The following is a 16,900-nucleotide window of genomic DNA, read 5'->3' on the forward strand; positions in this document are numbered from 1 at the left end:
CATTTTCATGGAGTTACACTGGAGAGCGCTACTGTATGAAAGACATGAAAAAAGTGAGCATGGGCTCTCTAAGGCTCCTCTTTTTGGGAAACGCAATTAATGTACATAAATAGTTTGTTATAAATTGTACTGCAGTTTTATGAGGAATAATTTTTTGTCAAAGAACAAAAAATGCAGTGAGCGAATTTCGTGGTATTGAATTATTTTCTGACGTTATAATAAAAAAATTATGTGTATTGTCCATGATGAGGTTATAAAAACGGTGCTAGCGCTGCCATCTCACATGGGATATGAAATTGTTTAAATGAATACGTGGCCGACGGACGTATTTGACACGTAAACTCGTTCAGGAGAAATGTTCAGAGTGGTTTCCTCTCGTGGTCAACACATGTTCACAGACTCGGTTGAATTCAAAGCAGGACTCTAAGTCAAGTTGCCAATTCTGCGTATAGTTTTTGACAATTAAATGTATGAAAAGTGAAAGTAAATGATTATCCGGTATCATCAGTGTATTTTTCACAATTACTTGTTTACTTACATGCCGAGCCGTGTTAAATAAATATGCGATCGTGTTTCTAACCTATCGTTTAATAATTCCCCCTTTGAAGTTAGTGAACAATGAGATTAATACCAAAGGAAATTCTAATCGATAATTTCTAAATTAAAGTTGACATTTAACAGCACCTAATTGAATTTTATAAAAATGATGCTGTCTTGTACGAAGGAACGTTTGCTTGCGTGGCAAGTACATATTGCCACATTACTTATTGCATTCAGCACTATTCCACCTGGAATCGAATGTCTGGAAGTGATATACGCAATCAATGCTGGTGGAGAGGCGCACGTCGACAGCATAGGTGTACGATATATGAAAGATCCACTAATGGGAAAAATTGGTACCGCCTCAGACTATGGAAAACAGTTAATCATAGGACGTGTTAATAATGTAGATCAAATACTCTATCAAACCGAACGTTACCACCATAGCACATTTGGTTACGACATACCAATAAAAGAGGATGGAGACTATGTGATGGTGCTGAGGTTCTGCGAGGTTTACTTCAACTCCCCAAATATGAAGGTTGATGCTGAAAATATTTCTGTTGCTTTACTTTTGTGTCATACATAAGGCTAATCAATATTAAATTGAACATAAAAAAAAGCAAAACTTGGATCAAGCTTACCGTCCGTTGATTAGACTGAGATATGGAAGACGTAAAAGTATCTGATGACTTTCAAAATTTATTTACATTGTCAGAATGACTTGACTTTTTACCTCAATGGACAAAATGACTTACCAAAATTTATCCCTGTACTTTTTCCTCGATGCAGGTCTTTGATGTCGTATTAAATGGAGATCATACCATTGTTACGGATTTGGACATATTTGAAAAAGTTGGACGTGGAGTCGCTCATGACGAATATATACCATTCAAAGTACAAAAAGGAAAATTAATATACAATGATGAGGAGTCTGACATACTTGGTGGCAAGATAAGGGTTGAATTCATTAAGGTTGTTGTACTAAATAAATTGCAGCACTGATATAATCGCACATGCAAATATCAATGGAAATCAAATAGTAATAATCATAATTTACAGGGTTACAGGGACAATCCGAAGATCAATGCTATAGCTGTAGTCAAAGGCCAATTAGAAGGTAAGAATATATTATGGCTACATGAATATTACTCAAGATGTATTGTTTGAGATACATAAGTTGATGACGTAATTAGTAAACTTATAAATTGGTCTTTATTTTCTCAGATGTACCTCAATTGGGGCCAATTCCTCAAGAACCAGAGGAATACCGTGGCATGCAGGATGAAGAAGAAGAGGCTGTTGTTCGCAGCCGGCACACTAGCGGACCACGTACGCCAGATCCCTACTCGATAGATGACACATCGATTTTACTTCCTATTTATGTAGCAATAGGAGCGTTTATACCTCTTCTTTTCTGTTTATGCAAACTTTAATTTAGCTCCGGATAGGTTCTGACAACTTCCTACGAGACTGAAGTTAGCAACCAGAATTAGCATCCAAACGTTCTAATGTTCTTTCGTATAAGGTAGCGAAGTCCGAAAATAAAAATTTTGTCAAATACCCCGAACCCCCAACGCTTTTATAGTTTAGTTACGAGGATGAAACTGAACCGCATCTTTCTTTTTCCAAAAAGTTTAACACGTTTGGCTGCCAACTCTAGCTGCTAGTTTCAGCTTCATAAACTTCCTCAGTTTTCATATACTTAATTACTTAATATATGACCTCTGGAAGACCTGAAAATATGATTTTCTATTCTTAGTGAGCTATTAATTAAGCAACGTACAACCCAAATCATAGAGATTTTATTGCCTTGTGCTAAAGATTATATTAAATTATTTCATTTATAGGTGATAATATTGTCAGTTAGTATTTATATGAATAATGATAATTAAGCTTTTGTTATTTAACAGAATGGATCGATGTCTGCAGATAGATGAATATTTGTCAATCCGTACGATTGAATCTGCTTACCTATTACGTAAAGTATTCAATTAGACTGCTACAATTTCACCTTGTGACCCTAGAAAAACTTTAATTAGATGAAAATGCTAGCTGTGAAGAAGGACAATTCACACCATGTACGGAATTATTTAATAAACAGTTGTTTCGAACGTGATCCCTCCGGACGTGTGACCGCAATGTGGTATTTTCAAGGGAAATTCCGAACGGAACGTGCGGTGTTTTTTTTTATTTTTTCCTTTGTAATAAGGTTTTAAATAGATTATAATATTACGTGATAACCTTCGCCTTTTGTCAAACCACCAACTGATATTATTTCCCTAAACTGTTTGCTACTCTCAAGCTCCCTTTACGTGTTACAGAACTGCAATTGAATTATACAGAATTCACCTTAGAAATATTGTATTTCGAGTGTTCAACTCCTTATTCTGTTTATTATCGGCGATGTGGACGAGTGATTGAAGGTATATTTCGATCATATCGTTATATGTTTCTTATGAATTAGATTTTAGCTAACGGGGTGATTGATTACTTGATGACCACCTCAATTGTAGAATCGTCATGGTACTTACAGTACCTCAAATTATAAAAAATAATAAAATGTAATTTGTCCGTTGTGCAGGGCACAACTTGCCATGATCAGCTTTTCAAGTGAAGTCAAGTATAAATATTATAGTAACCTGGATTTAAATGTTTGGAAATTGCCGAGAATTAATTCCAGGGTATTGTACCCCCAAGCTTTTCTTGCATAGAATCAATTATGCTAGTTCTCGTCTTGGGAAAACGAACAGTTGGAAAGTTGTAACTGCTAAACTGATAAAAGCGCAATACTTATCAGTGGCTCGAGTTTATATTGGCTCGAGTTTATATTCACATGTATTTAGTGACAAGTGACAATTAAGATATGATCTTTTGGTTGAGTAACATATTGTATATTTATAATGGAAGGACAAACGATATCGATCATTTCGGTGTAATCTGCGTGCTTATGTAATTTGGAGCTATGTAAAGTGTTGGTGTACACCGGGGGTATTTTCTGTTCACCTCGCAACGCGGGTTTTCACACGTCTACTTGCACGGTGGATGATAGGCGCCGATACTCTCAAACTGCGACCATATCTATATCAGCAAAATGTAGAAGTTGGGGATTAGATTCAACGTCTCCTTATGAATAATGAACTAAAAATACACGATTATGAATTCGACGTTTGATGAAAGAAATAAGTAGCTGCAAGTATAATATACTTACATTCAGGTCTTGTACAGAAAATCCGTAATTTTTACCGGTGAATTGAAATGTCTACTTCTTATGGTAAATTCCGATGAATGAAGCAATGAAGTGTACCTAGTCGACGCAAGGTTCAATTTTTACACACTGTCAGAATCAAAGCTTATCAAATTACCATAAAACTCACAGTTGTAAGAAATTAAATAAGATTTTTAAACACAGCTTTCCAATGAGGATATTACAAACAACCGAACTGAACAAAATTATTTATCGAACATTAAACAAAAGCTCTTCTAGGCGATTCGAGGGGTTTAAAAATATAGAGTGACTTTGTTTCATCAGTTAAAAATGCGATGTTAAATGTAACACTGAAAATATTCTATAGAAGTTCACACCATTTTGGTGTTGATTTTAAAATCACTTGGTGTCAAGAATCGAACTATTTACACCAATAATGTTTAATTTTACACTAATCGGTGTGAAATTTCATTGACACCGAGAATTTTTTAACATTGTAGCAGTATTATCTAATCTGAAAAACGAAGACTCATGCCGTGTAAGCAAAATCAAGCAGAAAACTTGGAGTTGTGTAACCACATGTGGTTCTTATATAAAAGGGGGTATTTCTGCGGTGTATCTACAGTCGTAAAGCTCAAACAGTGCACACAGGTACTGACTTCTGTAACGCAATAGACGCTTAGTAATCCCTTTTGAAGCAAAATGGTTCAAATCGTTGGAAAGTATCAACATGTCAGCAACTCTCCCGAGTTCGAGGACTATCTCAAATCTTTCGGAGGAGGCGACGACCCCAGGTTACAGACGATCCTTAAAAGCAGCCCGACGATAACGATTTCCGAGGCTGGCGGTCAGTGGACAGTGGCAGTTACCAACGAAGGCAAGGATTCCACTTCGACTTTCAAGCTGGGAGAACCTTACGACGAAGTCCTGCCAATGGGTGCTACCCTAAAGGTATGTACCTCCACTACATATAGATAATAAACAATATTTTCACCACACCTGCACGGAAAGTACAACTTTCGGCCCCTCGCATAAAGGGGATGTTGTACTTTCTACTAAAACTTACTAACCCATGTGAACATAACGTGTATAAGTAGGTAAGTACACATTGGTGACTTGGACTGAATCGATGCGATTCATATTTCTCAAAAATGAAAGAAAATGAAAAAATGCATTTCAAGTCGAAATATGGTTATAATTTTCTTTGCAATTTGTGGCTAATATTATCAATATTCAAACAAATGCATACTTTTTATCGCAGAGCGTAACGAAACAGGAGGGTAACAAGTTTATCACCGAGTCAACAGTATCCGGCGCTACGAAGGGTCTCAGAGTTTACGAATTCAGTGACGCTGGTATCAAAGTGGTAAGTTTTTAGATTAGGTTTATCGGTACTGATTCGAGTAAGATGTAACATCAAATTTTTCAACGCTCAATTGGACTATGTCAGTAAAATTAGAGACATCAAGCACGTTTCGATGATTGTCAAATACATGATTTATTTTTCATAATATTGATTATTTTTACGGATTCAATTATCTTATAGCTGACGTACATGCCCGTGATTATTTCCCTGACACGTAGTGATTCTTATAAATTGTTGGATGACATTTCAAGTCTTGAGCAAATAAAACTGTTGCATTAAAAAAAAATTGTTTTCCAGACGCTGTCTGACGACAAGAGTGGTAAAAGCGCCACGCGTTCTTACAAGAGGGTTTAAATCGATTGGTCATCGGCTAAAGTATACAACTTCATTGCAAACGGATGCCGGACTCAGACACGTCTTTACCTATATAAACATATGTATAGATTTTTAAATGCTTATGAATAAATAGTTACATACCAGGCAATCTACGTATGTATAAGTTTCATTTTTCTGACCCTATCCAAAATTATTTAAAATCCCCTACAGTTACACGGACGTATGATAAATGTCGAGGTTCATGTATCTCAAACGCAAAAACGAGCTCAACAGCCTCATCCTATACTCAACTATAAACAAAAACAATCCAATACATTTCAATTTGTTGCAGAAATAAAGAAGTGACCTAGATTCTACGAAATCGCAACAGTAAATTTGCAACGTGTGTTGTCGCTCGAGTTTATTTGCACGATGACGAGGCGCCGATACTGTCAAGCCGCGACTATATCTGTATCAGCATAATACGAAGTTGGAGATTAGATTCAACGTTTTCTACAGACTAATGGACTGCAAATACACGACTGAATTCGATCTTTCTTGAAAAAAATAATTAGCTGCACGTATCCTTACATTCAGGTTTAAACAAAAGATCCGTAATTTTTGCGGGCGTATTTAAATGTCTACTTCTTATGGTGAATTTCAATTATTCAGGTCGGGTAGAGAAAATAGTCTCATCAATTCTAATCTGCAAATGCATCTGCTTTTCAAACTAGTGTATTAACTCGCGTAATCACTGCCAATATCATTCCGTATTAAAATATATGTATGATCACAAGAGTGTCAACCGAGACTAATTGTACGCTAAATAGTTACGTACAGACAGGTTTAAAATTAATAAATACATCTTGTGCAGTAGCTAATTCAGCAGAAAATGGTCCGATGGAACACGCAGGTACCCTATATTATACCTTACTAACAAATACGCAATATGTATTTGTACGGTGCTTTCCAGGATCTAGAAAACATTTGTGAACTGGATTTTTTGTTTTTTACCATCAACAATTCGGTTAATAACGTAACAACGTGTATGCACAACGTCTGCATAAATTTAAAATTGGTGAAAAGATTTCAAAGCATTTCACAGCAAGGGTTTCATTAATTGTAATGTACTTTATCAGCTGTTCGAATGCGACGTTTATCCGTTGAAGTAATTTTCACATTTGCCTGTATGAATTCATCTGCAATCAACTTTAAGACACGTGTTCTTTGGTGTACCGCGATATGATTAATTGATGTGTCGTCACTCACAGCCAAGTACTGCATATACAAATTATTTAAAATGCGTTATACATATTATGCCTTTTGAAACGTATTTCATATGATGACCAACCAACTAGCCTACGTGAGATTAATTCAATTATCTTAAATCCTTTTATGACGGGATGTGCAATGACGCTACTGACAACTGCAAAGATAGTTGGTGAGATGGACAGAGAGCATTGTGATCAAGTTGTGACATGGATGTAGCCCTACATGCACATGGTAATAGTGCGAATTGGGGATAATGGAAAAATGAATGATAATAAGGTAACAGTAGTACATATAACACGCACAGGTGATACCGGTGGCAAAAGGGATAAAAGAAAGAGTCGATGGTTGGAAAAAAGGCAATTCGTGCATTTCTGCATTCAATCGGAACGCATGTCTGCAATGCGTTCGGTAAAGAGTTAACGTCCGCCGAAGTCTGGAGATAGGATGATGAATATGAGACGTCCGATGGTTACGGAATGAAGGCTTGTACATTATCGGTACAGAGTTCAATCCTTATACCAATATTATCTAATCTGCCAAATGAAGACTCATGCCGTGTAAGCCCAAGCAAGCCGGGGGCTTGGAGTTGCGTAACTGCAGGTGATTCTTGTATAAAAGGGGGTATTTCTGCAGTGGATCTTCAGTCGTAAAGCTCAAACAGTGCACACAGGTACTGACGTTTGTAACCCGGTAGACACCCAGTAATCCCTATTGAATTAAAATGGTTCAATTCGTTGGAAAGTACCAACATGTCAGTAGCTCTCCTGAGTTCTTGGCTTATCTCAAAGCTGTGGGAGGCGACGACGCCAGGCTAGAGTTACTCGCCAAAAGCAACCCATTGATAACGATTTCCGAGGCTGGCGGTAAGTGGACAGTGACAGTTACCAACGAAGGCAAGGGTTCCAGTTCGACTTTCAAGCTGGGAGAACCTTACGACGAAGTCCTGCCAATGGGTGCTACCCTAAAGGTATGTACCTTCACAACATAAATAATAAAAGATATAAGCATATAAACATAATACACATAGATGGGTGAGTACACATTAGTGACTTCGACAAAAGTGGTGTTGCTTAAACCGTGCTTCTTCACTAGTTCAGTTTCCGGCGCGAGGCTTCACATTTCTCAAAAATGAAAGAAAGTGCAAAAATTCGTTACAAGTCGAAATATGATTTTAATTTCCCTTGTGATTAATGGCTAATATTATCAATATTTAAACAAATGCATACTTTTTATTGCAGAGCGTAACGAAACAGGAGGGTAACAAGTTTATCACTGAGTCATCAGTACCCGACGGTAGGAAGGGTCTCAGAGTTTACGAATTCAGTGACGCTGGTATCACCGTGGTAAGTTTTTACATTAGTTTTATCGATACCGGTTCGAGAAAGATGTAACATCAAGTTTTTCAACAGTCAATTGGACTACGTCAGTAAAATTAGAGCAACGGGCACGGTTCGATCAATATCGCCGTACATGATTTATTTTTACATAATATTGATTATCTTTACGGATCAATCATCGACATACTTGCCCGTGATAATTTCCCTGACACGTAGTGATTCTCATAAATTGTTGGGTAACATTCCGAGTCTTTAGCAAATGATACTATTATACACATTGGGATCGAATATAATACATATTCAGGGAACTTTTTCCTGAACATGAGCCAAGTCTACCGGACAAACTCTGCGAACGAAAACTTGCGCTTTGAAGAGGCCTTCATGCATAGGTGATGAATTATGAGTAGACTATTAAAACAAATTTCTTTTTCAGGAACTGGTTGACCAAAAGAGTGGAGTAAAGGCCACCCGTACTTACAAGAGGATTTAGATTGATTAGTCATCGGCTAAAGTATATATACCTTCGCTGCAAACGGATGCCGGACTCGGACACGTTTCTACCTGTATAAACATACATGTATAGATTTTTAAATGCTTATGAATAAATAGTTTCATACCGTGCAATCTATGTGTGTATATAAATTTCGTTATTATTCTTGCCCAAAGTTACTTAAAATTCTCTATAGTTACACGTACCGATTAGGCTGTACAGTTTCGACATTAATCGTTAATTCGTGGACCCACTTCACCAGCGATTGGCAGATTTAATCCCCCTATATCGATACATCGTATCTTATTGCAGCACATTTGTGCTGGTTGATATGCATCAAGATATTATACAACGAAAAGCCTTCCATACTCCGATTGTAGTGATCTTTTAATCCCGAATCGTTCATCAAATATAATTTATAATACACACATATACTTTATGAAGAATACATCGGGCACAGATCTAATTGATATCACGGGTTGCTAGGCGAGATAAAACGTTGGCTCTGCCGTGATAGATGCACTGATACTGTATCCCACAAGTGTGTCGGCTCAGTTTTCTTTAAGCTTTGACAGACAAAAATATCCTAATAATTGGTGATCACAAATTAAAATTTGCATGCATCACAAGCTTAAAGATATATTAAAGTTACGGGTGTCCACGTACCTTAGTATGCATGAATGCATCGTGGAATAATATACATACATATATACATATATATATTTTTTTATAAACTTTATTACATTTTTTTATACTGCTCGAATTTATTAATTAATAAGGTATCACATTAAATCATAAAGGTGCGGTACACTGATGGTAGTACGTATATGGTGACGAAAATAATCCGTATGTACTCAACTTCGGTAGGAACAAACAAAATAAATAGGACTTTCATTATTACGATATACGATGATTAATTATCATTTATAACATGCACATATAAAATTAAAAAATATAAAAAAATCATCCAGTTTTGCTATGTAATTATGATATAATAATGATAATAATAGTAATAATTTTACCGCCTCCATTCGTTGCGTTTAAGAATACTTAATTCGTCGTAAAATGTAGGCTGATTTACCTTCCCGGAGGCGATATCCGGGGGCGGCGTTTGTTTTTCTTATAATTCATCACTTTATGGTATCCTTTTGGTTCTATATTTCTTTTCTATTTTTCTCATGTTTAGATAATTTCGTTTAAATTTTTGCGTCATGAAATCTTTTCAAATAATAATTATTATACCGCACGCAGATCACCTAAAACGAGCACCTCGAAATTATGTACTCTCAAAATATTGTATCGTTATAATAATAAGTAATTCTCAAACATGTCTGATTATTTACACAACAAAGGTTTCAAGCCTTCCTCTTTCACCTCGATTTTCCATATATCAATGCAACTCCACAGCACACCGAAGCAGTTAAGCAATAGTATATTGTGTTTGTTTATATGTAGCATAGGTATACTTAACTTTCTTAATTATGAATTGATAGATATTTTTCCGTTTTTCGTTTTTTTTTTAATTTTTTTTTTTTTTTTTTTTTCTTTGTTTGTTTGTTTGCTTTAATTCTTACCATTACGTAAATATTATAGTATAAATTTTTACTCTTCACTTTCCTATCTACTACTGTGAATGCATTGTGGGTTTTCAATTCACATTTCGAACTCATAAGAAAACTACAGTAGCGCAGCGTATACTATCGGCGCAAGCTATTCCGAAATTAAGTATGCGCACTTGTGCGTAATGGTCCTTGTTGTAATACTTTGACGATCCAAGTCGTATTCAGTCAGCAGTCATAATAAGCTGATTATCAGTCGATGATGTGACCAGAGATGCATCCTTTTGCGGTACGTCTTCTTCGATGGTACTAGTTGATATCATCGTCTTCTGCTCTTGCACTTCAGTAATTCCGTTCTGGACATGTTCGGCCTCTATTGTAGTCGTTATTGTTGTCTTTGTTGTTGAATTTTTTACCGCTGACAATTTTCCTCCTGGTCTCGTTATGGGAGCAGGTTTTTTTTGCGGCTGTGTGGTAGCTGGAGGAGTATTTTTACTTGTCAGGTTTCGTTTAGCGGTGATTGAAGTGGTGCTCGTACCTGTTACCGAAGAGCGTCCAGTTTTGGTCAGTGTTGATGCATTTGTGCGGGCCGAAGACAATTGTTTATTCGTTGTTTCTTTTGCCAGTTTGTCAGCTGCTGGAGATTTTGGCACAGCAGATTTTGGTTTTGCTACAAGCCCAGTCACCCCGGTAGTTGTAGCGGTCTTTGGACGAGGTGAAGATACAGAGGTGCTCGTTGGCTTAGGTCTTGCAGTCGTAGTTGTGGCGGGAACGGACTTCGGTCTTGATGTTGTTGTAGTAGACGTAGTAGAAGTTGAACGAGCTGTTGCTGATGTTTTCGTTGTAGTTTTGGAGACAGTGGTTGACAAACCTGTCGAAGAACGGGTTGCTGGTTTAGAAGGAGCTGACTTACTTGAAGTTCTCACGTCACCGTTGGCTGTGGATTTCTTGTCACTGGTAATTGGAGTAGGTTTAGAAATAGTGCTTGTTGGTTTCGACCTGGGTGCTGCTGTTAAGGATACACTGGTGCGAGCTGTAGACGTCTTCGTCAGAGGAGCCACTTTTGCAGGAGCTTTTACTGCTGGAGATTTATTAATCGTGCCAGTGACAGACGTTTTGGCAGTCTCCAGATGTTTGGGACGAGATGTTGTGCTACCGGTAACCGATCTTTTTGGTGCCGAAGCTCCGACCACCCGCTGAGCTGCACCGACACTTTTTGTTGGAGAAGTTGGTGTTGATTTGTTTGTTATTTTCGCCGGTGCCGGAGTTTTGGATCCTGTTTTAGTTGTAGGTTTCACCTTTGCTGTTTTCGTAGCTGCTGAAGCTGTAACTGTTGTTGCCACGGCTGCTGCTGCAGCAGCGACAGAGGCCACGGTTGGAGACAGCGTTGCACAAGGCGATAACTCATCAGTCTTTGGCTCTGCTTTGTCACTCTTTTCAACTTCTCCAATTTTCTCCACCTTCTCGCTCTCTTCTAGTTCCCTAGAATCGTTGTATTTCACTTCAGTTCTCTTCTCAACTAAATTTTCAACAGGTTCAAGAGCCAGGCTTTGAGATTCGGTTTTCAATTCGGGTTCCACAATCATTCCGTTTGATGAAGGAACGGGATGTAGCTCAGGGTTCAATTGTTGTTCCAAGCCGGTGAATTCCTGCATAGATTCGGATAGGTTCATAACTGGTGTGTCAATTTTTGGTTCTTTATTGATAAGGTTCTCCAGAGTTTCTGGTACTCCTTCGGATACTTCTTTTTCCGGAGCAATTGCTTCCTTGTCCAGTACGATTTCCTTATGCAATTCCACCTCTGTACTAATGTTATTTTCCTGCCATGCTTCGTCTCTAAGTTCGAAAGCTTTGTCTTCTGAAACTGCGACTTCAGAAGACAGTGCTGGTGCAATCTCTTCCCGTGTAATCGGCTCTGCCACCAATACTTCCGGCGCAATGTTATCGTTGCCGAGCGGTTGATGTGTGGAATTAAGGAGAAGTGTGCCTTGCGCCAAATCGTTGGCTGACTTGTTGAGTGACGGTGATTCGTGTAGGACCTCTTTCTCAAGGATTGCAGATTGAAATTCTTCAAGAATTTTCTGCTTTTCAATGTCATTATTCGGTGATTCGTGCATGACCTCTTTCTCAGGGATTTCAGACTGATATTCTTCAAGAATTTTCTGTTTTTCAATGTCAGTATTTGGTGATTCGTGGGTTGACGTTTCATCCAGCACAAGCTTGAAATGCTCATCAGGAGAAGTATTGACCTCTTCATTGAGGCATGATTCATCCTGAGCCACGGGTGGTGTGATAGGAATATCCTCAGACGAAGTTGAAAGTTTTCTTACGTCAGAATTAAGAACTGAATCCAACTCTTCTTTTCGCGAGTCACATGCATCCCCTTTCTCAACCGGAGGTTCGCTCGTGGGTGGTGGTGATAATCGGAATTCTTTGTTCTCGGTTTCAGTGAATGAAAAACATTTAGAAATTTCGATAACTTTATCCTGACTTGATAAAGTTGTGTCATCTTCAGCCGCAAGCGATGCTAAATTCGGTGACGAGGAAACGGCGGGCTTCGGGGAGGTTGAGATCTCCTGGTAGCTGGTGGTTTCCATACCCGCCAAGGCTGACGTAAGAATTTTGGGAACCGGGGAAATGTTAGTTTCAATATCAATTTGCGTCGATGTACCGAAAGCCTTCGCTTCGTCGAGTGTCGTACAGAAAACATGCGGCGCTGGTTCTGGAGTGGTGCCACTATCAAGCTTTGAGAAAGAGTCTACAGCATGATATCCTGTGTCTCCTGAATAATTTTGCGGTGACGCCGTGCTAACAAGGTTACCGGAGGCTGTACTGAAGGGTGGAATCAACTCCACCATTCCAGACATCAGGCTAGTCTCATTTGCTATCAATGGTTCCGGTGAGCCTGGATTTGATATGTTCGTCCCAGTCAGGTTTTCGTTTTTCTCAACCGTTTCGCCTAAGAAATCGACCATTGGTTCGTCTCTACTATCCGGGAAAGCGGCTGTCGGTGGAGGGTGATCGGAGCCAGGGGTGACAAGAGTTGTAAGCTCTGGATGAAGTTCGGGTGACTGAGCAGTGAGACCTTCGTTGTTTACAGCTCCTATATTTTCCTCGTCCCCATCGCCGATTAGGTCCGAGTCGTTAAGCTGGTGTACGACGTTCAAGTCACAGTCCTTTTCAAATGCTGCCTGAAAATCGCCTGGTGTAAAGGACATTGCCATAGGATCTTTGGAAATGTCGTAATCTTCACGTTCAGAACCACCAAATGAGTCGTCTGTGACAGATATTCCGGTTCTCTGGAAATCCGTTGCTGTAATGAAGCTAGTCGTTGATTCGTCACCAAATTCGGCTTTCGTGGATGATATTTCGGACTCATCCAAGCCGAGGCAGGTCACGTTTCCGCTTTTTTGCCGATCCATCAAGTAATCTGTGAATTCAGACTGCAGCAAATCCTTGGTGGACTCACCGTTTGAATGTTCAGTTTCATGGGGGCGGAGGGACACTTCAATCTGAAACTCTCCTTGACTGGGAACTGAGATGTCATCCATTTCAGGGGTCTGCTTTTGGGGTGACCCTGACAGGAGGAAATCATCGTTCAAGCCTGTCCTGGTTGATAGAGCTTTTGGAGGAGAAACCGGGACAAATTCCGCTGCGTTTGGATTTAGTTGGAAATCCATGTCTTCTTGACCTGCTTCGCTTGTCGCGAATTCCACTTGCAATTTTTGTTTGGCACAAATCTGAAAAATTCAAATGAATAAGAATATTTCGTACGACATACGAGGCATAGAATAATCATGGGATCTTTTAGAAATAGACATACAGAGAGAAAATAACAAAGCTTAGCAATCTGAGTGACCAATTTTACATATGCAAAATAATTATCTATTGGACAGACAGATTATGCTGCGGCAATATTTTCGTTTGCAAAGCAGAGTAGCCAACTGAGTCGAACAGGAGCATGAGCTGTCAAACCCTTCCGCATCAAGTAGCGACTTGAGAGTATATTGTTATGATGACTCGTAGCAATCGTCAGATGGTCAGAAGTCATCGCTCAGTTGACAATAAAAGTTTGCCAAGCTTTTTCAAATCACTACCTCAACTATTTGAGACTTCCTTACGCTAAAAAAATTCGCATTTTCTACATAAAGTCTATAAGCTGCTTTTGACAGCTGAAACTTCATATAGCCAGCCTGCATGAAAAGACAGCAAAGCTTGCTCATGCAGACCCAGTTGCTCAGCTTGATAACTTTTATCAATTTCCTTTCGGTACATCAATATTAACTCAGGTTTGCGAATAATTAGCCGAAACGATGTTTGCTGACATTTTCCTGACTTTTTCCAATCAAGTACGTAATTTTTTCAATATTTCAAAAAACACCTATGAGTTTCCAAGTTCAAAAATTATGCTCCTTCAATTTCTATCTATAAATGAACAGTATTGTTTACATCATCACTATCACCCTGACTTGCATAATTCAGTTCAGAACGATTCGACTCTCTCATCATTCCTGGTTTGTTTACATTATCACTATCCTGTCGATGCAAGACTTGATACATTCTAGCAATAATGTCGTCGCACTGTTATAAAAATTCGGCAAGGCTCCACAGTTTCAAAAACATGCAAAAATTGATTTGCCCACTACTCACATCAGAATCAATTTGCTCTGTCTTATTTATTTCCTTGTGGTTATCCAGTAAATCCTCTTTGCCAAAGCCCCCAGCTTCTGACAATTGATTTTCGTTTTGACAATCGACTGCTTCGTTCGTAGGCTTGACACTGGTTGTCGCCTTATCGTTTTTGTGTTCGTCCACCTCTTCAGGCGTAGTTTGCTCCTTTTCCTTGTTCGGATAATAGTTCCACTCGTCCTCAGAGTCCTCGCTATCTGCTACATTATCTGCTTCAGGTATTACTGCATGCTGATCAGGTTCTGGAAAGAGAAATCATTTTTATGACGATTAAATCAGAGATATATATATATACACACACACATATTAATTGTACACAAAATTCACAAAATGTGTAAATAGGTACTACAAGTCGTTGCGAAAATAATTGATTAGATCAAAGAGTAAATTCAATATTTCTCCCGCTATTCCGACAAGTATTAATATGTTCAGTAAATATAAAATGTTTATGTCATAAAATGTGGAGGTAAAAACTTTTTGCATAATCATTAATCATTTACCAGGTTATTATTAATGCAGGACCATGGAGTTGAAAACTGGCTGTATTAAACGATTGTTAGTTTCATGAATTGTCATGTCCTATACTTGTACTCATTACATATAATATGTACAATATAGATATAGGTATGTACCATAGCATAGGATGATTCACTATATTATGTTGGCATAAAAATTAGGAGAAAAGACCTTATTGCATATCACAGATAGCCACACAGAGTTTTTTGTTTCATTACGTATATTTAATTTCCTCCAGTTAAAAATAATGGAAAAAACATTCTTGTATTTCCGGGGAAATCGGAGCGCCGCACCTCGGATAGAAGAGCGAGAAACTGCATAGAGGACAAGAATGGAATGGGGGCTTTGCACGAGACAATAAAGTGCGGCTCACCGTCATCGTAACGCCAAGCCCCCCACGCTGTTAGTGCCGGCGCGCGGCAAAGGAAAAACGAAGACCTCGCATATTCTACCAAAAACCGGCCATTCGATGCTTAAGGTAATAATTTTTTTAATTTTCATTAGAAAGTGATAGACAGTGGGATCGGTTGGCTCGGTTGTAAGTTTAGATTAAAATTAAAGGATGAATTGGCCATTGATTTGGCCAAACATTGGAGAAAGAAAAATACGAGGTTGAAGTTAGTAACGTTAACGTAACGAATTAGTGGATAAAAAAACAGCTATTTTCTTAATTTTGCAATGGTTTTAAAGGAACTAAGATTTCGAAATATGAGTATGTTTTGTTTCATTACAGTTTACTGAATTTCAGATAATTCCAAAATGGCGAAATAACGGTTTATCTTCAGGATGAATCGTTACGATAACGTTACTAACTTCAACATGATAAAAAAAAAAATCTTGCATGCAACACGAGGCAGCAAATACAGGCTACTTTCGATCATTCTTTCGAAATATTAAGGTAAGATTTGTAAACTTGGCCAAAGCCGTGACACGAACTTGGCGACCTTCAACTTGAAAATGAACCGTTGAAAATAACGTTATTTTCAGAATTCAACAAATGAGAAGCAAACAATCTCGGTGGTAATCCCAAATCATCGAAATTGGAAAGATAAAAAGTTCAATATCAGCCATAAGCGACAGACGAACGTCGACAGAGTAACACCAATCGTGTCGGACAGTTTCGTTCTTCATTTCCCTGCGACATGCAGCCTTTCTCGTTAGGCGCGCACACACGACATACCAGGTGCCGTGGAGCTAATTTTATACCTACACGAATCTCTCTTTGGTTCTTGCTATATTCAAGGCCCGGAGAACTTCGGAGAGTTTTCAGTTGGTTGATGCTGCGCGTGGGGCCATTGCATTTACCATGTAAATCTCACCTTATCTCGTGCCAACTCATAGCATGTTTAATTTTGTTTTTCAATTCGTCATTTATGTTATCACAACGGACCAGACGTAACGAGTGAAATTTTATCAACCTTTGTCAGATAATAGTAGAGATTATGCATCAACGAGTCAGAGTCAAAGGTATTTTTATTCCCGTCTCGACCGTAACGTTCACTTTTTTGTTTAACCTGAAAAGCGGGACGAAAGTGGCATATTATTCCCGCTTTGCATTATTTCCCTCATCTCTGCGGGAAATATGATCTCATATTTCCCGCAAGTTAA

General features: G+C 38.4%; 4 protein-coding genes across 4 annotated transcripts in view; 3 read left to right on the forward strand and 1 right to left on the reverse strand.

Annotated features, from left to right (window-relative positions):
- Positions 1-261: 261 nt before the first annotated feature.
- On the forward strand, positions 262-2,651 carry LOC124410571 (malectin-A). Its single transcript, XM_046889051.1, has 4 exons — positions 262-1,081; positions 1,333-1,515; positions 1,603-1,660; positions 1,768-2,651. Exons 1-4 carry the CDS (start codon positions 704-706, stop codon positions 1,974-1,976), a joined length of 828 nt encoding a protein of 275 aa, XP_046745007.1. The 5' UTR covers positions 262-703; the 3' UTR covers positions 1,977-2,651.
- A 1,708-nt stretch (positions 2,652-4,359) lies between these two features.
- LOC124410580 (fatty acid-binding protein, adipocyte-like) lies at positions 4,360-5,602 on the forward strand. Its single transcript, XM_046889063.1, has 3 exons — positions 4,360-4,699; positions 5,010-5,114; positions 5,412-5,602. The coding sequence occupies exons 1-3, from the start codon at positions 4,451-4,453 to the stop codon at positions 5,466-5,468; spliced, it is 411 nt and encodes a 136-aa protein (XP_046745019.1). The 5' UTR covers positions 4,360-4,450; the 3' UTR covers positions 5,469-5,602.
- Positions 5,603-7,344: 1,742 nt separating this feature from the next.
- Positions 7,345-8,666, forward strand: LOC124410581 (fatty acid-binding protein, adipocyte-like). Its single transcript, XM_046889064.1, has 3 exons — positions 7,345-7,668; positions 7,940-8,044; positions 8,472-8,666. Exons 1-3 carry the CDS (start codon positions 7,423-7,425, stop codon positions 8,526-8,528), a joined length of 408 nt encoding a protein of 135 aa, XP_046745020.1. The 5' UTR covers positions 7,345-7,422; the 3' UTR covers positions 8,529-8,666.
- A 1,017-nt stretch (positions 8,667-9,683) lies between these two features.
- Positions 9,684-16,900, reverse strand: part of LOC124410584 (mucin-5AC-like) — a 42,642-nt gene continuing 35,425 nt past the window's right edge. Inside the window, exons 9-11 of the mRNA XM_046889067.1 lie at positions 14,738-15,018; positions 12,208-13,827; positions 9,684-12,126 (exon numbers count right to left, since the gene is read on the reverse strand). Coding sequence (XP_046745023.1) covers positions 10,312-12,126; positions 12,208-13,827; positions 14,738-15,018 — 3,716 coding nt within the window. The 3' untranslated portion in view covers positions 9,684-10,311. The remainder of the gene's footprint in view (positions 12,127-12,207; positions 13,828-14,737; positions 15,019-16,900) is intronic.

Source organism: Diprion similis, chromosome 9 (assembly GCF_021155765.1).
Source record: "Diprion similis isolate iyDipSimi1 chromosome 9, iyDipSimi1.1, whole genome shotgun sequence".
NCBI lineage: Eukaryota > Metazoa > Arthropoda > Insecta > Hymenoptera > Diprionidae > Diprion > Diprion similis.

Bases quoted from the DNA above. Each gene is read 5' to 3' on its own strand.
- LOC124410571 (XM_046889051.1), top strand. From the start codon at position 704: ATGATGCTGTCTTGTACGAAGGAACGTTTGCTTGCGTGGCAAGTACAT. The intron at 1,082-1,332 runs GTTGATGCTGAA...TCCTCGATGCAG, and splicing joins TCAACTCCCCAAATATGAAG to GTCTTTGATGTCGTATTAAA. The intron at 1,516-1,602 runs GTTGTTGTACTA...CATAATTTACAG, and splicing joins TAAGGGTTGAATTCATTAAG to GGTTACAGGGACAATCCGAA.
- LOC124410581 (XM_046889064.1), top strand. From the start codon at position 7,423: ATGGTTCAATTCGTTGGAAAGTACCAACATGTCAGTAGCTCTCCTGAG. The intron at 7,669-7,939 runs GTATGTACCTTC...TTTTTATTGCAG, and splicing joins CAATGGGTGCTACCCTAAAG to AGCGTAACGAAACAGGAGGG. The intron at 8,045-8,471 runs GTAAGTTTTTAC...TTTCTTTTTCAG, and splicing joins GTGACGCTGGTATCACCGTG to GAACTGGTTGACCAAAAGAG.
- LOC124410580 (XM_046889063.1), top strand. From the start codon at position 4,451: ATGGTTCAAATCGTTGGAAAGTATCAACATGTCAGCAACTCTCCCGAG. The intron at 4,700-5,009 runs GTATGTACCTCC...TTTTTATCGCAG, and splicing joins CAATGGGTGCTACCCTAAAG to AGCGTAACGAAACAGGAGGG. The intron at 5,115-5,411 runs GTAAGTTTTTAG...ATTGTTTTCCAG, and splicing joins GTGACGCTGGTATCAAAGTG to ACGCTGTCTGACGACAAGAG.